The sequence below is a fragment of the Beta vulgaris genome, chromosome 5, assembly GCF_026745355.1.
Source record: "Beta vulgaris subsp. vulgaris cultivar EL10 chromosome 5, EL10.2, whole genome shotgun sequence".
NCBI classification, from domain to species: Eukaryota; Viridiplantae; Streptophyta; class Magnoliopsida; order Caryophyllales; family Amaranthaceae; genus Beta; species Beta vulgaris.
Window position 1 is genome coordinate 61670560 of NC_079206.1, and position 24613 is coordinate 61695172.

At 35.7% G+C, this 24613-nt stretch overlaps 2 protein-coding genes across 4 annotated transcripts; both read left to right on the plus strand.

Annotated features, from left to right (window-relative positions):
• Positions 1–376: 376 nt before the first annotated feature.
• Positions 377–5525, plus strand: LOC104894272 (UDP-rhamnose/UDP-galactose transporter 6). 3 transcript variants are annotated; one of them, XM_048644122.2, is made up of 5 exons: positions 377–988; positions 2415–2599; positions 2679–2810; positions 4489–4650; positions 4877–5525. In XM_048644122.2, exons 1-5 carry the CDS (start codon positions 859–861, stop codon positions 5189–5191), a joined length of 924 nt encoding a protein of 307 aa, XP_048500079.1. In that variant the 5' UTR covers positions 377–858; the 3' UTR covers positions 5192–5525. The 3 variants fall into 3 exon arrangements, with proteins under 3 accessions (XP_048500079.1, XP_010678762.2, XP_048500080.1); XM_010680460.4 differs by having other exon boundaries at positions 380–988; positions 2679–2879; XM_048644123.2 differs by lacking the exon at positions 377–988 and adding an exon at positions 1452–2351 and having other exon boundaries at positions 2679–2879.
• An 11747-nt stretch (positions 5526–17272) lies between these two features.
• LOC104894273 (1-deoxy-D-xylulose 5-phosphate reductoisomerase, chloroplastic) lies at positions 17273–23696 on the plus strand. Its single transcript, XM_010680461.4, has 12 exons — positions 17273–17596; positions 19261–19445; positions 19543–19629; positions 20096–20221; positions 20304–20366; positions 20475–20624; positions 20785–20852; positions 20949–21060; positions 21204–21308; positions 21753–21874; positions 21972–22118; positions 23138–23696. The coding sequence occupies exons 1-12, from the start codon at positions 17509–17511 to the stop codon at positions 23304–23306; spliced, it is 1422 nt and encodes a 473-aa protein (XP_010678763.2). The 5' UTR covers positions 17273–17508; the 3' UTR covers positions 23307–23696.
• Positions 23697–24613: the final 917 nt, after the last annotated feature.

The window sequence follows — 24613 nt, forward strand, 5'->3', positions numbered from 1 at the left end:
TAAACGGAGGTTAGTACATAACAGTGTGTTTGGTTCATTTTTAGTAAAGGAAAGAAAGGGAATAGAAAGGAAGGGAAGAGAAAGGAAAAGAATGGAAGAGAAAGGAAAAAAACCTTAATTTCCCATGTTTGGTATAAATTTTCTCTTTCCTTCCGAATTCCCCCGCTTTTGGGAGGAAAGGAAAGTGAAATTTTATTAAAGAGTCTTTCCTTCCAATTCCTCCAATTTCCTTTCACTTAATTTTTTTTTTAATAAACCAAACATTGGAAAGTAATAAATTTCCTTCCACTTCTTTTCCTTTCCTTCCAAATTTCTTCTACCAAACAAACTGTAAATGTCACCAAATCATTTGCACCAAAAAAAAAAATGTCACCAAATCATTGATCATACCAAACTTGGGTAAATTTAATGGCCCAACAAAATCCAAAGATAATGGGAAGATAATAAAAGAAATCCAAAGAGAGAAACATTTGCAAAAATTCCAATTCTCTCTAGATTCATCCATTCCTAAATCCTATTCTCTCTAGTTCTTTCTTTAATTGTCACATTCTGATTCATTTCTAATTACGGACAAAAAACATTGAGACAACTCTCTATTTTCCGATTCATCCATCAAAAAAATTAAATTATCACACGCAATTCGGGATTTTCCACAATAACATTCTTGTTCAAACTCAACTTTTTCGACGAACTCCGAAAATCGGATCTTCCGAAAATCATCGAATGATCTTAAATTACTCCAATAAACTTTACGATCAGAAAATTTGATCTCCAACAAATTCGATGAAGAATTCAGAATTGAAAATGGAAGAGAAATTACAAGGTTGAGATATTTTTCGTCGCTTAATTATATAGATAATGGCTCCAGCTAGTAAGGCAAAGATGAAAGCTGCAGTTGATGTCGGTGCTTGGATGTTTAATGCTGTCACTTCCGTCGGAATTATTATTGTTAACAAAGCTTTAATGGCTACTTATGGCTTTAGTTTTGGTAACAATCTTTCTAATTATTATATACTCATCTTCTTTATTTTTATTTTTTTATTATGTAGTGCTTGAACATGTTTAAATATGATATATTGTTACATTATGTTATTTAATTGTTTAGATATTAGCAGAACAAGTAGTTTAGACGTGTTCTACATTATGGCTTTGTTTACTTCAACTTAAATACGATAATATTTAGTAAAGATAAAGTTTGATTAGTAAAAATTAATAGTAGTTAGTAATTTGCAGAAGATAAAAACAGTGCAGAACTAGCAAAATCAGTTTTGATTGTTGAAAATGAGTTTTATTTAGTAAAAATCGGTTTAATCATGGGAGATAATTTAAATTTGAGTAGAATTTAGAAATCGGATGAAATGAACGGTGTCTATGTTGAACTCTTAGGCTCCGTTTGGTAGGGCGTAAAACATTTTCAGTGTAAAATGATTTTCATGGAAAATAATTTACAATGTAAAGCACAATTCCAAAATTAGTTTTTCGTTGTTTGGTTCCATGTAAGAAAAATGATGAAATGAAAGGAAAAGTAAGGAGATAGTGAGAGGAGGGTACAATTTTCCCTTTATTTTGAAAGGAAAATGGTTTTCCATCATTGTGGAGTAATATTACCCCAAGGTAAAATGGTTTTACACTCTTTTGCCAACCAAATAATGTAAAATTGAAAATAGAGGAAAACAGTATTCTAGGAAAACGTTTTACACCCTACCAAACGGATCCTTAAACAATGACCTTCAAATTGAGTTGTAATTTGGAGATAACTTGCTATTATCGAACTCGATGTGATTAGAAACTGCACCTTTTGGCACGGACAAGTGATCTTCTATAAAGTATAGACATAGTCCGTGCTAATGAGCAGTTGAACATGTGGACGTAGGTAGGAAGACAGAGAAGCATTTTGTGGGGTGGAGATAGTGGAATGGCGTCAATATTGATGCATTCCAAGACTTATCTTACCTGAGGTGTAAGTATCGTGATTGGGTAGATTACTTAAATTGAGCTCTTTGATGGATCACTGCTAGTATTAGTATGGTTTGATAACGAAAGTGTTTAATGATGGTTGGTCTCGATAATGTACGAGAGATAGTTGGAGCTTTTAGAGATATGTTTTTGTTGTAGATGATCCAAGCATTGCATTTCATGTTACCTTTTGGCAAAAGCTTTTCACTTTTCTGTATTTTGTCCCTTGGTTTAATGTCACTGTGCATATTCTCCTACGTTCTATTTTTCTAGATGTTTCGGTTGGGCGAGCGAAAATGCAGCATCTAGAAACCTCCTTTGTCTTCCTATCTAATGATAATATTTAGTGGCTCGCATTGGTGCCAATGTCTTTATGATCTGGCAATTAAGTTATGGTACGTAATTTTACTTTCATCAATTTCGATAAATTTTATAAAATTTATGAATGATTTTTGCAGCGACGACCCTGACTGGATTGCATTTTGTTGCCACTACATTGATGACGCTTGTTCTTCGTTGGCTTGGATTTATTCAATATTCTCATTTACCATTGCTGGAGCTGCTGAAATTCATCTTGTTTGCAAACTTTTCAATTGTTGGCATGAATGTTAGTCTTATGTGGAACTCAGTGGGTTTTTATCAGGTGAGTTATCAGTTTGGTTTTTCCACCATTTTTAGTACTCGTTGTATTCATGCCGTAATAATTTGTTGTTGATTTCCAGATAGCAAAGCTGAGTATAATTCCTGTGCTGTGCCTGTTTGAGATCGTGTTTGATAACCTCCGATATTCCAGAGACACCAAGCTCAGCATTGGACTTGTTCTGATAGGTGTTGGTGTATGTACTGTTACTGATGTAAGTGTAAATATGAAAGGTTTAGTTGCAGCGTCAATTGCAGTATGGAGTACTGCTCTGCAGCAATATGTGAGTTTAAGTTTATTTTAATCATCATACAGTCTTTAATCAACACTTAAAGTAAATGCTTACATTTGACGGCAGGATTGTATGTATATGCGTACTTTATTGCTTGATTTTTATCCTTGTGAATCATACTTGCACAAGTAATTTTAGACCTTGGATGGTAATCCTGGCATAGCTGGTACTTGAGGGTTACAGATTCTTGACACGGTATCCTATTGTATTTAGTTGATATAGATTCTTTGTATAATAATAATAAGATTGAATTGTATGGACTATTTGCTGTTAGACAAGAGAACATGCCTAGAAAACGCAATATGTTTGCTGATATGCGAACAACCCTGTTCAAGTCTTGTGTTCTTTCTGGATATCGTAGTGCTGAATTTTTTGTTAGGTAGAAACAATGATATGCTGGAGCTGACTCATGACATATCAGTTGCTATCTGCTGCTATGAAAAAGTTAGGGGTTGGTCTGCTTGGCTGGATGTGTATTGCTGCTCTTTTTGTTTATAAAATCATTTTTCTTTAGCTGGCATCTTGGCATACTGCAATAAGGTTCTAGCTCATTGAGACGTGGCTCTTTTTCAGTGATTCCTCTAGCCTCTAACAGATGTGAGACCTCATGGAGTTTTAATGATTGGGTATAGTGTTGAAGTAGATTATTTGCTTTAGTGATTATGACAAAAGATCAGGATGGTTGATATTTGGTTTCAGTTGAAGGTGTTGGAAATTGATCAGAGCTGTTGTCCAGCTCTCTTAGCTGGAGATTGTGTTTAAGTGTGATTTTCATTCTTGAAGCTTTAGTTAATGTAATGTTTATTGTATAGTGTGTTAGTTGTTACGAGGTTTTAAAAGGATTGTTGTAATTAAGTCAGTAGCTTTATTGGGATATGCATTGTATTGATTTACACCAACAGAAGCTTTCAATATGCTTACAAAATAGTTTTTCCAATAGAACCCTGAACTACAAATTAACCTAGTTTGTTGCAAAGTTTCTGTCAAACTACCTTACAAGATAACTTTTCCCACATACCTGAGTAATTTTTTCTGATGGAGTTTGGTTTGACGTGGATGTGATTTGTCACAATGTCACTCGTCAGTGATGTTTTTGTATGATTACCCATTATTTATGGATGATTTCACTGATTTGTGGATATTTTTGCTTTCTCTAAGCCATGGTTTATGGGGACTTGTGGAGACATCGATCAAGTATAGTTTGTGCTGGCAGTGCACTCATTCTTTGATCTTTGCTTAATATATTGACTTGCGTTCTGCAGATGCAAGTGCTATGTTGTGTTGGTTCAGTAGGAAGTTTTCCATAACAATGCTGACACATCTGTGCTCACAAAATTGGCAATTGAGGCTTTTTGTCAACAAATTATCTGTACTATATGCTGTTTCTTCAAGATTAATGTTACTCAATGAACTCTTGGCGCAGGCTTGTATAAGATCTGTTTATCAGTCGAGAACAGTTCTTTTTTCTGCTCTGTTCTAGCTCTAGATTTTTCTTTTAGTTTTACTTGGGAGGGCCTTTGCGATCTTGTTTTGTTTCCTTGTCATAACTCATAACTTTGTTTCTCTGGTATGAGTTAATTTGGTTACATTGCCTTCGCAGTATGTGCATTTCCTCCAGAAGAAGTATTCGCTCAGTCCATTCAACCTCTTGGGCCACACTGCTCCGGCACAGGCTGGAACTCTGCTTTTAGTGGGTCCCTTCCTGGATTACTGGCTGACTAATAAGAGAATCGATGCATTTGACTATACTACACCGTCTATAGTAAGTGATGTCGACATTCTTTTTTTTTTTTTTTTCATTTTTCTAGTCTGCAATAGTTTTTATCCAATAAAAAAAGTTCTCTCTTCTGATTTTCTTTCTCCGGAACTTCATTAATTCTTGGAGTTAAAATAACTTAAATATGTAGTAGCATTCAAAGTTTTTAGATGTCCGTTCTGTATATTCTTGAAATTTTCATTTATATATTGCCATTTCTTGGTCCCTGCAGATGCTAATAATTCTTTCATGCATAATTGCAATTGGGACAAACCTCAGCCAGTTTATCTGCATCGGCAGATTCACAGCCGTATCTTTCCAAGTACTTGGCCATATGAAGACGATCCTTGTTTTGATACTTGGGTTTGTTCTATTCGGGAAAGAAGGTCTAAATTTACATGTGGTAGTGGGCATGATGATAGCTGTTCTAGGGATGATCTGGTATGGAAATGCTTCATCAAAGCCTGGTGGAAAAGAGCGTCGGAGCCATCCAACACCCAAGCAGCAAAGACATGGACAAGATTCCACAGAAGATGAGAGAGTCTAAATAAGCTAAATGTACACAGCCTGAACCATCATCTACTACATAGGATGAGTCTCCAAATTTTCCACTGGGGCTAGATGTTTCAAGGTCAATTTTTCGATTCTTTATTCTTTGGTTAGGTTCATTTGATCTTATACACCATCAGAAGAAGTACATCTTGTTAGATATGATTTGATCCCTAGATCAGTGTTTAGATTTAATTTCTTTGACATTGTCATACTCTGTCGTCGTCTTTACCTATGTTTAGAGCTTAATTCAATTTTGGCGATTTGATTATGTAATCCGATATTTGGTTTGTTAGCTGCATTGTTAGTTGGGTCCTCTGTATTGTCTTAAATTTTCTTTTACAACTTGTTTAAATTCTTATCTATTTAACTTGAAATAGCTGTGGATGACACTATTTTCCACGACAAGCTCGTTTTAACTCATGGATTTGCTTTCCAATGGTCTATGACCCCTCGATGTATTTCATGAGGTTTTGTTGTACGGGATCTAGGAAGTACAAAAAAGCGTATATTGTAGCCTTTGAAATCCAGCTATTTTGGCTTCTTTGGTGGTGAAAGTTTTTATTTGGGATTTTTTGGGATATACGTATGCCTCAGGATGATTATTGGGTGTTTTGAACCGTCTACATTGATTTAGTTTGCTCTGTGCACCTTGTTTTCTGAATTTATTCTTCAACTTCGAAATAGCTCCAAAGACCTTCATTCTTCAGCTTATGCTCATTCTAAAATTCCAACTCATGCATATGTTTTCAAATGGTATCTTATGACCCCAAGACATATCTCATAAAAGCTACGTTTCCCGAGCTCTAGTAAGGGTGAGTTTATTCCTCATACTCAACTCCAAACTTCAGACTATGCCACATCAGCTTTCCACTAATTTTTAATTCTACAGACTCACTTCAAACTCATTTCAATTTTGTACTTTATTCCTTAGATTCGGTACAGATTCACTCCACAGAAAAGAATAAGACACATCATTTTTTTTACTGGCCAAAAAATATATCATTTGCATGACAAAAGTTTTGAGAGGAGTCTTAAATATCAAAACCCAACTCAAGACTCTATCCAAGACTTTACTCAAATATAGTTGAGTCTTGCCATAACTCCCCTTAAGACTCTCAATATTCTGACCCTAAGGGTAAGTTTATCCCTCAGACTCAACACTACACTTCAGACTCTGCCACATCAATTTTCCACTAATTGAGACTCTTTATACTTTTATACTTTTATACTTTATCCCCAGACTCTAATCAAGACTCACTTATTCATCAAAACAAAATCTGATTTATATATATATATATATATATATATATATATATATATATATATATATATATATATATATATATATATATATAATTGGTTTGATATTTTAAAAAAACTCACCCAATCAATATTTGACATTGGGCAAGGGTGAGTCTTGAGTTGAGTGTTGGAAAACAAAAATCAACTCAAGACTCTCCCTAGTCTTGCATTACTTTATCCCTAAGACCCATGAAAATCTTGTCTCAAGAGTCTCTCAAGACTCCTCCTAAGACTAGGGATATTCACACCCTAAGGTTTCTAAAGCATGTACTTCCTCCATTTCAAAAAAGCGTGCCGCACTTCCTATATATGAAAGTTTCATATTACTTGCTACACTTATTTTTTTTTCTTTATATGGTAACTTTTAAGGTGTCATTTTACCAAATTACCCTTACTTATAAAATATAACCCACTATTAACAACTAACAATAATTAACTTTAAGGCGGTTTCATCCCCTTTTTTAACCACACATGCACCTTACTTAATAAAATTGCAAGTGGTCCCCTCCCCCATAATCACATACCTCTAACACAACTAATTAGACACTAAGAAAATTTGCATTGAAAACCGTGAAAAAAAGGAAGTGTAGCAAGCTTTTTGAAACGGATGAAGTATTATAACCTTCAAATTTTGGCTATTATGAACAATTTATATTTTTTTGCACACGACGATATTTCCCATTTGAGACCTTTCTGAGAGTTCCAGAACGCCTTGGAATAAATTTTGGAAGGTTGGATGCCTCTACATTGAATTAAAGTTCATTTAACATGTAATTATTTTTTCGTTAACCTAAAAGTTTTCCCATTATGCGTTCGTCCCAGCACGTGGTTATTCTTTAAAATGGTCTCCTATGACCTTAGAATGCATTTGATGAGATTTGCCTCTAGAAAAGTCTCATAAGTGTGTATTTATAGCCATCAAATTCAACGATTTTTGGGGCATTTCTAGACTTCCAGACTCAGCGATATTTTATTCGGGACTTTGGGCCTGTTCTCTTCGGCATAAAACAGCTGAATTGAACTGAACTGAACTTATTGAAGCTGAACTGAACTTATTGAAGCTGAACTGAACTTATTGGAGCTGAACTGAACTGAACTGAACTGAACTGAACTGAATTGAATTGAATTGAATTGAATTGAATTGAATTGAATTGAATTGAATTGAATTGAATTGAATTGAATTAAATTAAATTAAATTGAATTAAACTGAATGTTATAAATATATAAATAATATTTTAAACAATAATAATATAAATATTAAATAATAATTATAATGATAAGTAATAATAATGAATAATAATAATAATAATAATAGTATTTTGGATATTTTTAAATGATAGTTATAAATAAATAATATTAATAATCATAAATTATTAATAATAATAATTAATGATAATAATGATGATTAATAATAATTATTTTATATTATTTGTATTAATATATTAATACTTGATGATGATATATAATAACAATAATATCTAAGAAGTAAATTAATATTACTATTTTAATAATTAGATTTAATAGTATAAAAATATTTAGTAATAAAAATAAGGATTGGGTCGGACCGCGAAAATTACATCATAAACGGTCTTGATGAGATTTGATTGGTTTATGGGCTAAAAAAAGTAGGTTTATTTGTGCTTTGACCTAAATCATGTTCCTCCTAATAATAATAGTAATAATAACGAGTAAAGCTATAATAAACAAAATAATATATAGAAACAACAATAATAATAATACTACCTAATAGTAATGATATATATTTAAATAATAATAATATAATAATAATGATAATAATAATAAAATAATAATAATATAATAATAATAATAATAATATAATAAATAATAATAATAATAATATAATATAAAATAATAATAATAAGAGTAACTAGTAAAATAAATTATACCAACATAATAATAATATTTAACAAAATGGTTATAAAAGAATGGAGCTGAACTGAACTGAATTGATTGGAGCTGAACTGAACTTATTGGAGCTGAACTGAACTGAAAATAAGCTGGGGAAAACAGACCCTTTTTCGAGGAAATTGATTAATTTCCCTCGCACAAATAGTTTTATACTTTCTCCTTTTCAAAATAACTGATACAATTTGAGTTTTGTACTAATCCACACATTTTCTTTTGATTGTATTTTATGATTTTTACAGAAGAAAATTAGTGTCATATTGGATCTTGTTAGATTTGTCTCAATATATAATTTCATTTAATATCGATTTTTTTTATAGTTTTTACATGTTGGAAACTAGAGATATTAAAAGTTGAATTTGTGCATTGTCAAACGTGTCCGATAAAGGAACTAAGATGTATACCTCCGCGGATGTATAAAGATGAGAGAGAAAGCTAGAAAGAGAAAGAGAGGAAAAAGGCGATTAAAGTCCCCAAAGTCCCCCCATGAAACCCTAGTTCATCCTCAAAAAGCATCCCAGTTCTATTCCTGCCATGGTACTTAAAAATTCTAGTTACTTCCTCTTCTGTTGTCATCTCAGTGGTACTATTTTGATTTCGTGTTGGGTTTCCCACCCTAACACCTTGCTTAAGGCTCTTGCAGCTGCGATTAATAGCAGTAATAATCCTCTTCTACTCTATTGCTATAGGGCTAGTATTCAATTAGAGCTATTGTTGATAGCCTATAATGATGATTTCCAGGCTGGAAAATTTCTTTTCGCTGTAAATTTGAATGAACTAGGGTTTTCGCGAAGAATTGGGGCTTTTTATTGGAGGTGCTTTTTTCGGGCATTTAATGTTTGGCAGAGGAGTGGAGTGAAGAGTGAGTTTAAGAGGGTAATTTTTGTGCTGTCATTCATTGTGGGTGGCTTCTTTCTCTTAAATCCTTTGGATTTTTGGCGTGCTGTTCATCAAGGTTCCAGAAATTTCCGTCAGACCGAAACCCTAGCATTTATGGCGATGGTAAGTGACTCTAGTAAGATTGTTACGAAGCATGATTGCGTTGCCTGTGTGCATTTTATACATTATATAAGACAATTGAAGGTGTGTATTATTTCTTCATCTCATCTCTCTCTTTCTCCTTTTATTCTTGGTCCCAAATTTTTCTTCTTTTGGTTTTCATTAGTGTGCCTTCATCCTTTTAATTTTTCTCTGGTAATGAATTTTAAGGAAGCTATTCTTGAGTCAGGACCCTCTAAGGAGAATGAGGCCCTGCCTCAGGATCCTTTGCGAGGTCTTGATGATAGTTCTTCCTCAAAGACTGCTACTAATGCTGTTTGTGGTGTTGAGTTTGCCCCAGACCCTCCGTGTGATGCCTCATTCCCTGAGGCTGTGGTTGTAGATGAGCTTGCTCAAGTCCAGCAAGATATCAGGGAGCTTTCTAAGGCATGTCTATTTGGTAAGATGTTGGGTGAACCCCTTGATGTGCGTACTGTTATATCCCGTACCAAAATCTGAATGGAGTTTGTGCATGGTGATATTGATTTTCTGGAAATGGGCAACCATTGGTTTTGCTTAAGTTTGCAAACCCTAATGACTTGGCCTTGGTATGGGCTGAGAGCCTTGCATGTCCAAGGAGACCTTTTTGTGTTGCAGGCATGGCGACCAAATTTTGATCCATTTATAGAAGAGATTAAGTGGGTGGACCTTTGGGTTCGTATCCCTAGGTTTCCCACTGAACTCCTCAATTTTGATTCTCTTGCTAATCTATTTGCTGCTAATAATGTTGGAACTTTAATTAAGTTGGATGCTAATTCTCTGCTACGTAACAAGATAAGATTTGCTAGGGCTTGCATTCGTGTTGATATCACTGAGCCATTACTTGAATATGCTGAATTATCTCGTGCTGGTGGTAAGAAATGTAGCTATATTATCTGGTATGAGGATTTTAGTACTGGTTGCTCTTTTTGTGGATTTGAGGAGCATACTATTGATAAATGCCCTCTTTTGCATGCTCCTAAAAAGGAGGTTACTGTGTCTTTGTTAAAAAGCCCTAAACAGAAGTACCTTGCTGAGATGATATCACTGGCAACTAGGCAAGATCACCTTGCTACCAGGGCTGTGGAAGCCAATGTGGTGCAAGCTAAGCCTAAGTCAGTGTTCAGAAACTCTGGGTCCCAGTCTGTCCATAGAAAGTTTGGTGGTTATGCTAAGTCTGTTGCTCATGTTTCTAAGAAAAAAGAAGTTGGTGTTGTTTTCAAGGAACCTGTGACTTTCCCTGATGTTCATGTGCATGGGAAGGGCAAGGGTAAGGCTATTGTGTTTGCTTCTGCCCCACAATTTGGTTGTAATAGTGATTCTGATGATGATTCTGAAAGAACGCCCTCCCTCTTATTACTTCCTCTGCTGGCTTCCAAGCAGCACTGGTAGACTATTCTTATGTCCAGGTAGGTGAGGGTGTAGGTAATATGCTTGCTCCAGCCAGGGCTGCTGACATAGAATTGTCTCCCACCCCTCTTCAAGTGTTCTACCCAGGTGAGTATATGCATCAGAATCAATTTGGTCCCCTCATTCATGTTGAGGATCAGTCTTATGGGTTTGGTTTGCTTGAGTCTGGTATTGAGAATGAAACTATGATCCTCCCTGATGAAGAGAAATCTGGTGATGCTGTTCCTCATATTCATGAGGCATCATTCCATTCTATAGACTCTGCCAGTCTTATTGTGAAGCATATTAATGCCCTGGGTGTCGAGCAGGCTATTCCTATGGAACCCACCTCCTTGTCAAGTGCTGCTAAGAGGAGGAAAAGTAATTGTGAGGAAGATTCGGCATCCTCATTTCTGAAGAAACCAAAAGCGTAATGTTATGGGGTGCTTAAAAATTTTTTGTGAGATGGTAATAGTCAAGGGATTAGTTCTAAGGGCCTTCTGGCTTTTTTGGGAGCAATTTGATATGTTCGCATTATTTGTAATCATCCTATTTTGTTTTGTAAATAGTCTAGGTGTTGTAATGCTCTGGGAAACTTCTCCTCTGCTGTGTTGGCTGTTTGTATGGCAGTGGAGGCTTAGTTTCTCTTATTCTGCTTCATGCCCCCCCTTGCGCCATCTTGTTACCGGTTTTGAAGTAGTCCGGTTCAGTAGTGATGATAAAAATGGGACTATTTTTTATTTGCATGAGTGGTTAGTTACTAGATTCCAATTGAGATTTGTTTTATTTCGTATCTATCAATGGTTGCAGGTAAGGCTTTGGTGGGACTCCTTTTTTAGGAGGTCTGGAAATTATTGTAGCTTATGTATGGTCCAAGATTGGTTTTTTTATATAGTTAATGAGGTTGCTGCTGTTGTCATATGTTGCATTCGTAATAATCTCTTGTTAGCATTGATTTGCTCATTAGTGCTAGTAGTTAGTGTCTTAGAAAAATGTAGTTTTTTAGTGTCTGATGATGGAGTAGGGTGCTATATCCTTTACTCTTTTCTACTACTACGGTATTATATGAATATTAGCTTTTGGAATATAAGAGGGTGTAGAAGGTATTTAGCTATGGAAAAAGTTAAAGATTTTTGTGGTGCTAATAATATCCATATTATGATGTTGTGTGAAACGAAGATGCAAACCCCTCCGGGGGAGGGTAGTATTCGTCGGTGTGGGTTTCAGTATTTTGACTATATCCCTTGCTTAGGGCTAGCAGGGGGGATATGGTTATTATGGAAAGATAGTGCTAGCAATCCTTTTTCCCTAACAGTTATTTGTAAAAGTGATAGATTCTTGGCTTGTAATATTAATATTCTTTCGATGGATTGTAGTTTCATAGCAATCTTTATTTATGCTCCTCCTAATCAAGCTTTTAAACAGCAGTTTTGGGATGAGTTAATCGTTTATATTAAAACCTTATCAATTCCATTTATAATTTTAGGAGATTTCAATGAACTAAGCTCGCAATCTGATAAACTAGGAGGTGCTAATTTTAGATTCTCTAGACTTTCATTTATGAACTTACTTTTCTCCTCGGTTGAATGTTGTGAACTACCGTTTGAAGGTAGCTCATATACGTGGCGGAAAAAATCCCATGGCCCTAATAATATTTTGGAACGCTTAGATAAAGGGGTTGTGAGTCTTGATTGGTTATGTCTTTTCCCAAAGTCTAAGATTTATAACCATAATTTTACCTCATCTGATCATTGTCAAGTTTCATTGGCCTTAAATATTAGTAAAGTAAGAAAAGCACCTCCATTTAGATTTAATAAATTGTGGACAACTAGGAAGGATTTTGATTGTTTAATTAAAAAAGAGTGGAGTACGCGATTTGCGGGATCTTATATGTTTTGTTTTACCAAGAAATGTAAGTTACTTAAAGAAAGAGCTAAAGTATGGTTTGCAACTCGGTTTGGAAACATCTTTAGACAACTTAGGAAGGTGGAAGCTAGACTAAAAGAGATCCAAAATGAATTAGTCCTTAAGGATGATTGTCCAGTTCTTATTGCTCGACAAGAAAAATTCTTAATAAAACATGCCAAATTACTTCAATTCCAGGATATTCATTGGAAAGTTAAAGCTAAGTCAAATCATATTAAATTAAGTGATGCAAATACTAAGTACTACCACGCATGTGCCACTATTCGAACGAATCGTAATCTTATTAATTCTATTCAGGGTATGCAGGGAGAAATCTTTACCCACCCAGCTCGCATTGAGGAATGTATCTCTAATGCCTTTGCAACACGATTCATGACAAATTCTCAATGTTCTTTTGACATAGATACTGATTTCCAAATTCTTGATGAAATTATTTCTGATGATGACAATGCTCTGCTTTGTCGCGAAGTTACGTATGATGATGTTAAGGCTGCCACTTTTGATTTAGCACCTGACAAAGCACCTGGACCAGATGGTTTCCCCCTTTTTTTTCAAAAATATTGGGTCCTTGTTGGAAATTCATGGTGCGTGCTGTAAAAGCATTTTTCCACTCAGGTAATATGCTTAAAGAAATTAACCATACTTTTATTACTTTATCCCAAAGAGATAACCCTTCGAACCCAAATCACTTTAGACCATAAGCTTGTGTCTACAATTTATAAAATCATCTCTAAAATTATGGCAATAGGCTAAAGTTGTTATGGGTAAGATTATCCATCCATTGCAAGGGGCCTTTGTCCCCGAGAGACTAATTCAAGATAATGTGCTTCTGGCACATGAAGTTTTTCACTCTTTTAAAAATAAGAAAGGGGCGAAAGGGTGGCTGGCCATTAAGTTAGATATGGAGAAAACATATATGATTTAGAATGGAAGTTTATATTTGCTACTTTAAGAGAAATTAGGTTTGCGATCGGTGGATTTGCTGGGTAAAACAATGTATAACAACGGTATCTTTTTCGGTTCTAGTTAATGGGATCCCAGGGGAGTCTTTTATTCCTCAGAGGGGTATCCGTCAAGGGGACCCGCTATCTCCGTATATTTTTATCTTGTGCGCCGAAATTTTAGCTCGTAATTTACAGGAAGCTAGTGTTGCTGGAAGTAGATCAATTGGAGTAACATTGGGACACTCGAAAATTAAGATCCCTTTTTTAACTTTTGCAGATGACACGATGATTTTTGCTAAAGCTTCAGAAGATAGTTGTCATACGATTAGACAGATTCTAGATAAGTACTGTGCAATGTCGGGGCAGTTAGTCAATTTTCACAAGTCTGCCTTCCAATGTACCCAGAATGTTTCAGACGCTTTTTCTATAAATTTCTCGGCAATACTTCAAATGGAAAAATCTTTTTCCCTAGGCAAATATTTGGGCTGCCCTATTATCGATTCTAAGGTTACAAACATAACTTTTGCTGATATTCAAGAAAAAGTCTCGTCACAGCTCACTAAATGGAGAGCAAACTCTCTATCTCAAGCAGGGAGGACAATCTTAATTCAATCAAACTTAGCAACTAAGGCAAATTACCAAATGCAGAGTTTCTCGCTCCCATCAGCAGTTCTCTCTTCTCTTGATAAGTGTTATAGGAATTTTTTCTGGAACAAAGATCCTGGTGCAAAATCCCCAAATTTATGAAAGATTTGCTATCCTAAGAAATTCGGTGGTCTCGGCTTGAGGAAAGCTAAGACAAATAATGTAGCTCTTCAGTTTAAACTTCTTTGGAAAATTTTAGTTTCTCCGGAAAATTTGTGGGTACAATTAGTGGAAAGAAAATATCTTAAAGGCGAGGATTTATTCTAGTATAAAGTTAAGGCAAATGTTTCGTGGCAATGGAGAAAATTAATGGCGCTACGGGGTATGTTTAAAAAGGGTTTGAGATGGATTGTTGGGAATGGTGAAAAGATTTCCTTTTGGTATGATATTTGGTTATTTGAGTACCCTTTGTCTGATATCTGTGCAGTTCCCGCAGGATCTGAACAGGTTACAGTTGCTTTCTTTATTTTTAATGGTGGACAATGGAATAGTAATCTTCTTAGACGCTATGTGCCCATGGAAATCTGTGTATCTATTGAAAAATTCTTTCTGCCTAGTAATAGTATGGTTGATACCAGGATATGGGGGTTGTCCCCAGATGGTATCTATTCTGTTAAATCAGGTGTTTCTTTAATTCAAGGCCTCAACTCAAGCCAAGTGGAGCCGTTTGCTTTTCATTGGCTTTGGAAGCTAAAAGTTCCCCCTAAGATTAAGTTTTTCCTGTGGAAGATCTGCCATAATGGTCTTCCTACAAAGAAGAGATTAGAACTTAGCCATGTGTTTCTCCCTCTGGAATGTATTTTTTGCAAATTCCATACAGAAGATATTGCCCACCTCTTTTCCCGTTGTCCTTTTGCTGTAGATGTCTTCTCTGATCTCCAGTCCGTGCTTCAGTGGAGCCCTCCTCCTATTATTGGGCAGAATGAGAATTTTTTTGATTTTTTAATACGATTAAAAAATTCTCTCTCAACTCTTCAGTTTGAGAATTCTGTTATTGTTTGGTGGTTTATTTGGTATATTCGGAATGGGGCTATTTTTAGGCAGGAGAGTTGTTCACCTAGAAAGGCTAGTATGATGATAAAAAACTATGTGTCAAATCTGCGTTCTGAAAATAATATGTCTTCTGACCTTGAGTCCCAGTTAAATCCTGTGTCTACGCCCCGTCAGAAGTCGATGCTGCGAACCAATGCCGCTTGGTCCCCCCCTCCCCGGGGGTTTTATAAGATGAATTTTGATGGGTCTAAACTCTCCAATGGACAAGCGGCCTTTGGGTTTGTCATTCGTGATGAGGAAGGAAAAATTATGCTGTGTGGGGCTGGTAGTCTTGATAAGTCAGATTCCATTCTGTTGGCGGAGGCCAAGGGGTTGCGGGAAGGTATTAGAGGGGCAAAGTCTCTGGGCATCTCAAATATTATTGTTGAAGGTGATAACATGGTTGTCATCAATTCAATTAGAAAACTGTGGAAAATTCCTTGGATGATCAAGTCCATTATTTTAGATACAGAACAGGAGCTTGCTAATTTTGATGAGGTTCACATTTATCATGTTTTCAGGGAAGCGAATATGGCTGCGGACTGGATGGCGCATCGTGGTCAAGTGACGGCCCTCACCACTTACTGGTTTGATGTTCCTGATTTATCCTTTGCTTTAATCATCCGTAAGGATGCTTTAGGGTGGCCCAAATCTTGGGACCCACCTTAGTTTTTTCCTTTCCTATTAAAAAAAAAAAAAAAAAAAAAGGTGTCCGATAAAGTGTGCCAAGTATTTTGAAATAGAGGAGGTATGTTTCCATTTAACCATAAAATAGCTTTGAAAACCTCCATCATCTACCCTATGCTCATTTTTAACTCATGAATTTGCTTTTGAATGGTGTCATATGACCCTATGATACATCCTACAAGCTCTATTTTCTAAGCTCTGGGAAGGTCTCAGAAGCGTGTATTTTGGAGCTTTTTCAGACTTTTTCGGACAAGTTGATATTGGAATGCCTTGGGATGATTTTCGAGTGGTTGAAACCCTCTATATTGACTTAATTTTTCTTATATAGGTTGTTTTAAATATTTTTGGTCAACCTTAAAATAGCTTCAAAGACCTTCATTTTCCATCATACACTCAAAGACCTTCATTTTCCATCATACACTCGTTCGAAATCGTGGATATGCTCTCACATGGCCTTCTATGACCCCTAGATGCATCTCATGAGACTTGTTGCTCGGGCTAAATGAAAATTCTAAAAGCGTGTAATATGACCTTCAAATTCAACTAATCACGTCTATTTATGAAATATTTCGAACACAATGTTGATTGAAACTCAAACTTTTTCAAGGACATTTTGAATGCTTTGAGATGATTCAGAGGTGGTTGGAACCTTGTACATACCTTCTACATTATACTATAAGTTGTTTTACACAACTTTTTTACTTCCTCCGTTTTATAATACTCGCTACACTTTTCATTAAAATTTAACATTACTTGCTACACATTTTTTTTTAGGCAATAAACTCTCTTTATCCTCTTCTCTCACATGAGTCCCTTTTCTTTTTAGTCCCTACCTCTCTCTTCTCCAAAAATTACCTAATAGTTCGTGAATGGAGAAGTGTAGCGAGTAATATGAAATGAAGGAAGTAATAGATATGAGAAGATTCTCTTAACTTTCTTTGTACCTCACCCAAAAAAATAATAATCTCCCTATTAAGAAAAATAATCATCATTTCCAAATTCCGCATTAAAAGAGTGCAAAACAGTTAAAATGGGAAAGACTGATTTGTGAGGCAAAGACCGCATGTTGATTGATGCTGCAAAATTACGTCCACTAATCCAAATTTGTTTTATTTTCTTCTGATTTTCCGTTTATCACATTTTTTCTCTTTTGTTTTTGGCTGGGCCATCAACTGATAATACTACTATTTGCCTATAGGTGCTCTCCTATGATCTTATTCTTATCTTTGCCTATTCTTTCTTACATTTTCTACTTAAAAACACCGCCCCATTAACGTTTCTCTCTTATTTTCATTACCTTTTTTGTCAATTGTCACCCCTATATATTTGATTTAGTGGGCATTTATCAAAGGAATTTCTATTGCTAATAGCATTGTAATTCAACTAAAAATCAATTCTTTAGTTCAATATATTTTCTGGGTGCACAGTTTGAAGCAGAGTTTTAATGGCTCTAAATTTTCTGTCAACAGTAGAGATAAGAGCAGTCTCATTTTTGGATTCCTCTAATTCTACTCAACATCATAAACTTAAAGGTATAACCTTTTTTTCCCTCTGTCTTTAAACTTCGGTTTAGCTATATATGATTTTGTGTTTTTGTTCAATTTTTTCTGTTGGAATGGAATTTCTTGATTCTGCTACTGTTTTAGTGATCTGGGTATTAAGAATTTTTGACTTTTTGTTACTTTTTTGCACTAATTTCTTTGCTGATAAGGAGTTGGGTGTAAAGTATTGCAAGTAAACCTAGTTTAATATGCTATTATGTTGGGAATATTTTTCTGCAGACTCTTTTTATCACTAAGCCTAGAATTTTGATTGGAATTTTAGGTTGACCATGCTTTAGTGCTCTTTAAGCCTGAGTTATTCTAAGCTAATAGTCAAAAATTCCATTTTGGAAGGTCTCAACTTTTTCATTTTTTCATTATGGAACCCTGCCTAGTTTCCAAGCCTTACTTTTTAATCCATTTGAGGACTGCTAATAGAGGCTTTATCAACATGGTTTTAAGGACAATTGGATATTGTAGTCATCAACTATAAGAATTCAGCAGGATTTTAATCTCAGGTAAGTTATACTAAGGATTTTAAGCTTCATAGTAAAAACGCATTTACTAAGGGTGCATTCTCTTCCCCTTTGAAGTTTACGTTTATATAAGTTCCAATGAGTTACAAAAATAATTTTCGATTACTTCAGTCAATTCAGGTGAAGAGAATGCACCCTAAAAATGGGAAGCTGTTAATACATTAAGAATTTCCAGGATTTTTAGAGTTTATACCTACTAGTGAAGGCTTGGGTCTAATGTGTATTGAGTGTTTTGCTGCATTTATCGTTACTAGTCGAAATGTGTAGCTTGATAAGGGATATATAGTGTTTTCTGTGGACTTGGGGAAGCCTCTCTAAAATAATACTTCTTAGGGTCAATCGTTTTGTTGTTGTGCTATTTTTTGACTCTTTGTGGTTCTATAGAGCATATTGTTAGAATGTTAGTGTAGTACACAGAACTTTAGGGATCAAGCACTTCTACCAGTTGAACTCAATTACCTGAGTATAATTGTATGTATTTGCCAGCAAATAATATTTTGTTTATACGTATCAAAAATCATTTAAGGAATGTGTTTTTCATTTTAGGCCACCCTTTACATCTCTCTTTTTAAGTCTACAGCTGCTGATGCCTTCTCTTAGTTGCCCTATGCCAATCCTACTTAACATTCGCTCATGCCTGATTCACACCTCTTGGGTTTCAGTTCCTCAAGTCCTTTACAGTCAAGTTTGCATCATTTATTTAGGTAAAGATAACTCAAGGTTTTCGTGCAAATTTTGATTTTTATAATCACCTGAGATCCTTTGCCCAACCATCTTTTTTCCTGATTTCACGTGCTCTAGCAGGTTTCTGACGCGCACTTCAAACTAGTGTTCACTATAATTTCAGGAATTCTCAATAAGTAGTGGGCATATCTCTTGTTTAGTTGAGTTGGTTCCTAGCAAAGTAACACTACAAGTTACACATAAAGACAGCTCATTAGATTATTGATAGACAATGAAAATCTAGGTCCATTGCACTGTTATCCTGATCTGCTTTCAAGTGCCATCATAGTATTAATTTCTGCTCAATACATCAGGACTCTTGTTGTGAAGTGAGTACGTGACACCATATTGCTGTCCTTGGTGCATAATTGAGTTTTGACTCTTATGTACTTTTAGGTAATTTCTCTTGGAAAAGGAAGGACATACAAACGCTTAGCAGAAAGATCTGTTGTTCTGCTCAATCAGCTCAGGCACCACCTCCAGCCTGGCCTGGACGAGCAGTAGTGGAGCCTGGTCGGAAGGCTTGGGATGGTCCGAAGCCTATTTCTATTGTTGGATCTACTGGTTCTATTGGTACTCAGGTATACCTGATATGCTTGATGAGATTAGATGTTTTAGTTTTGACATCTGAGACTTCAATCATCTGCCATCTTCTAATTAAGACTTGGTGCTCTGCAGACACTAGACATTGTTGCAGAGAATCCAGATAAGTTTAGAATTGTAGCTCTTGCTGCTGGTTCCAATGTGACTCTCCTCGCTGACCAGGTATCAGTCTATGAACTATGTTGATCATCATCATTACCTTTTCTCTTTTCTGCTAATATGCCACTTACAGTCAGTGTGAAAGATGGAAACTTTTTTTATATTTTGAAATTTATGCCATGGCCAAGATGTTTTCTTGATGCAATCTCAATTCAGAGGCATCAAATTTCTTAAACTTGCAACTCAATACTAAATGTAATATAGAAATGTATGTTGTTTGAAGTGATCCAATGGCTCAGGGATTTTTTTTTTCCCATAAAATATGGCTTAGTGTGTGTTACTTTAACCTACGGGTTGCATTATGAGCCCTTCAAGATATGAAACCTAAATTGCATGTAAAACAACTTTAACAAGTATTAGCACACTGGTAACGGAATAATTAGCTCCAGGAGTAATTTAACCCAATCTTGCTGGGTGCCCAAGTCCTACATCCTATCTCTTAGTTAGTATTCATGGTTATGATTCTCAGATCAAGAGGTTTAAACCTGAATTAGTTGCCGTCAGAAATGAGGCCTTACTTGGTGAACTCCGAGAAGCTATAGCTGATGCTGAGTACAAGCCAGAAATTATTCCAGGAGAAGAAGGCGTAGTTGAGGTAATAATGGATTCAATTCCTCTGGTCGTTGCATCAGTATTCAAATAAAATTTTAAACGGTAACTGCCTGCTGTAATTTCAGGTTGCACGCCACCCAGATGCTGCTACAGTAGTTACAGGAATAGTTGGCTGTGCGGGGCTGAAGGTGAAAATACTAATTATAAATGTCTCATATATCTTAAAATAATTTCTTGGACCAACTTAAACAAACAGCTTTGTAGCTCTGAGGTTTTACGGGTTTTCTTTCTTTTAGCCTACAGTGGCTGCAATAGAAGCAGGCAAAGACATAGCCTTAGCCAATAAGGAGACCCTCATTGCTGGTGGTCCTTTTGTGCTTCCGCTTGCACACAAGCATAACGTGAAGATTCTGCCAGCTGATTCTGAACATTCTGCTATATTTCAGGTAAGCCGCTGCTGTTGCTTGTGGACATAATTCTATATGGAGATACTTTATTGTGTTATTTAATGGCTGATTCATGTTTTCAAACAATTTTTGGATTTTGGATCTTTATCTGTCATGTATCTGTTAAGAAGTCAACTAAGAACAGGCTTTTCTTTTTCAGTGTATCCAAGGATTAACAGAGGGATCTCTTAGACGTATCATTTTGACTGCATCTGGTGGAGCATTCAGGTTTGTGAGGGAGATGGATAGATCCGACATTTTTGTAATTACTTGCTGATACTTAGTCTAGTTGCTCCTTTTTTTTGTTTTTTTTTTGTTTTGAAGGGATTGGCCTGTCGAGAAACTAAAAGAAGCTAAGGTAGCAGATGCTTTGAAACATCCTAATTGGAGCATGGGGAAGAAGATTACGGTGGATTCTGCCACCTTGTTCAACAAGGTCTGTTCTTGGCTGCCATTGTACGGACCACCGTTGTTTATATATGCTTTCCAAAATCGACGTGTGGAAAAGAGAGAAGATAAAGATGGGAGCATAACCTGTGGTCTTAATAGTAATATTTTCTTATGTTACAATATTGACAGGGTCTAGAAGTTATTGAGGCCCATTACTTGTTCGGGGCTGAATATGATGACATTGAGATCGTGATCCATCCACAGTCAATCATCCATTCGATGGTTGAAACACAGGTTTGTCCCATTCTAAGTGTCATTTTATGTTTTGTACTCGGTGATTAGGATTTCGGTCCAATGCAGACTGTGGGCATAGCTTTTTTCAGGATATTGAGGCAGATCAGTTGATGCTGTCAAAGCTTTTCCCTACATGATGTGCCATATTTCTCCTATATAAGATGTCTTCAGTGTTCCTCATATCAATGTGGGTGTCTTAGTTGACAATGTCATGCATGTCAAAGATTTGATCAATAGTACTGATAATTAGTGAAGTGATGCATATTAAGCATCTACGAGTGCCATATTGGAACATCTCAAAGTAGAAATTAGGTACTTTTAGGTGATTCAGAAGGATTAGAAAGTTATAGTTAGTTTCATTCTTTGAAATTATATGGAAAGCGCAAGATGCTGTATTAATTGTCTTCAATATCCCTGATTTTCCATAAACCTCTGCCATGACAGGATTCATCAGTTCTTGCACAACTGGGTTGGCCTGATATGCGATTGCCTATATTGTACACAATGTCATGGCCAGAGAGAATATACTGCTCTGAGATAACTTGGCCACGCCTTGATCTCTGCAAGTAAGTATTGACTACGATTATGACTGATGAGATATGATTACTTGTTCTTAGTTGGTTTTTTGAAAGTCAAATTGACATATCGAAACCAATATTGCAGGCTCGGTTCCTTGACATTTAGAGCTCCTGACAATGAGAAGTACCCATCTATGAATTTGGCCTATGCCGCAGGACGTGCTGGAGGCACTATGACAGGGGTTCTTAGTGCAGCTAATGAGAAAGCCGTAGAGCTGTTCATAGACGAGAAGTATGTTAATTTTATGTTAATTTCACCTTGAGATTTGTCTTTTGAATCATTTCAGTGAATCCCCTTTTTCTAAATAAAAGTCCCAAATATAACCCTAGAGCTATTTATAAGAAGCTAAAAGAAAGACGACGAAAAATAAACTAATACTCAACACCAAAAGGGGGTATTCCTATCATGAAATTTTTGAACTTAATAGTTAATACCATGTTGGGATACATATATATCTTGTGCTTAACCATCCTAATTCCTAAGGGTTATGGCTAGCAAAAACACTTCAAAGTACAGTGTATTGAGGACTTCTAAAGTTCTAATGCAAGCTTCTTGAAGTGGAATTTGAACTCCTTGATGTGACAATTTGATTTGGATAGGGGTGGCACGTCTTTTTATCATATATTAATCACGATTAAGATTGCTCCTCTTGTATGTTGCTCATGCATTTCCCGAAAATCAGAATTATTGAATTGATCTAGAATGGTAACCTTGGTAAGGATAATGTTATTAGCATTATCCGACCAGTGTATTTCATGCTTGGTAACACAATGTATGAGTTTGACTAGTTAGGGCTTAGGTGTTAGGTTGCAAACATTTGCACTAGCCCATGCTCTCCTCACCTGAAATAGTGAAATAAGGTGTTGTGATATAAATTTATAAGTTTAGGTCTAGATTGGACAAAATCTTTTTACTTTGAGGTGGTTGGTCTAGGTTGGTGTGAATCTTTGTAGTTTGGTTTAGACTGAACATCTCTGGTCTGCTTTGAATCTTTCTGGTCTAGTCTAGTTTGATTTAAATAACAATAAGTAATAAGTTCATAAAATAAGTTGAAGAGAAAATGGATTCGATGTGGTTTTCTTTCTTTATCTCCTTTATATGTAGGGGGGAAATATGTTCAGCATTGCATATTTGAAAAGCTTGCTTCTTGATGATAATTGCTTATTAAGTAGTGGTATCTCAACTTGCTAAGCGCTCCTTGCGTAAAGCTCTTCATAGTTAATGCTCATCATTGGGTTTTATCCTTACAGGATAAGCTATCTAGATATCTTCAAGATTGTAGAGCTAACATGCGATAAACATCGGAACGAGTTGGTGACATCGCCTTCATTGGAAGAAATCGTACATTATGACCTGTGGGCACGCGATTATGCTGCTAGTTTGCAGACGTCCTCAGGCTTGAGTCCCGTCCCTGTCTAAAACTACCGACAATTTATATCAACCTATTCAAGTCTAAGAATTGTGCATAGTTTCTTTTCTTGCCCTCCTTGCTTAATTTATTTCCTTCTTTTATCTCCTCTCTGTCTTATTTAGCGATACATTTATCTGCCTGAACATCTGTAGGGAGAATAATTTTATAAACAGGTCGAAAAGAATGGTTTTCCATGTTGGGGAAGATCGGTGAATGTAATCAAGCATTGTTGGTGGCTCTGGTATTGATACATTTTGTACAAATAAGTGCACCTTGAAATACTTGTAATGCAACAGCGTTGCCGTTGTCATTTTTCAGAAAATGTAGAGCTCTAAAGATATGTACACATGATATTCTTCTATGAAAATGAATATATCTATTACTATGTAGTTGTTCAACTGGGGTGTGTTAAGGTACTCTTAAATTTGTTGCAAACAAACAAAGGTGAGATGTACCCTATTATGGGTTATCAGAACCCGAACCCGAGCCCTATCCAAATTGTTGGGTTTATTTTAGGAGTTTATATTAAAGGTATTTGAGGTTATAGGGATATTAATCATGCGGGTCAAATGTAGATGCCCCTTCCTTTATAACCATACTCATCATTCACCCATTACTCATGTCGGGTCGGGTACAAATCTACATTCATACTCATTTATGTGGGTACAAACCTAAATTACATCTAATCCAACACCTAATTGGACATCCACTAGCCATCTATACCCGCTCACCACCTATATTACATCCACCTCAAACCCATTTAAGGAGGAGGAGGAGGAGATCATAAACTACCCACCAAAATACCCATACCCGCTCTAACCGGGAAAAATACGGTATGCACGAAATTATACCAACCTGTCATATCTATATAAGGAAGAGCATAAAAAAGTATGGTGGTATAGTTGTACAAAATATGAGGGTAATAATACCTCTAAAATTATTAATATATTATAGTCACGACAATTAGAACTTAGAAGTAAGTATATAGGTCGAATGAGAAGTATGATTAGTTCTTGCGAGACAGTATTGGTAACTAATAATAAGATCCATTTTGACATCTCACAAAATTTTTGGTACCAAAACTAAGTCGAAGTGGTACCAAAATAGAATTATTTGGTACCAAAAGTAACTTTGGTGTACCAAACTTACACTTTGGTACCAAGTAAGAGTTACTTTGATTTTGACTTTGACTTAACTTTGGTACTAAGAATTTTGTGAGATGCCATTTTAACATCTTACTATTAGACGCCAATCCGAACTTAGTTCTTGCACTTATAAGTAATTCACACAATTAAAAAGTAATACTTACCATTTG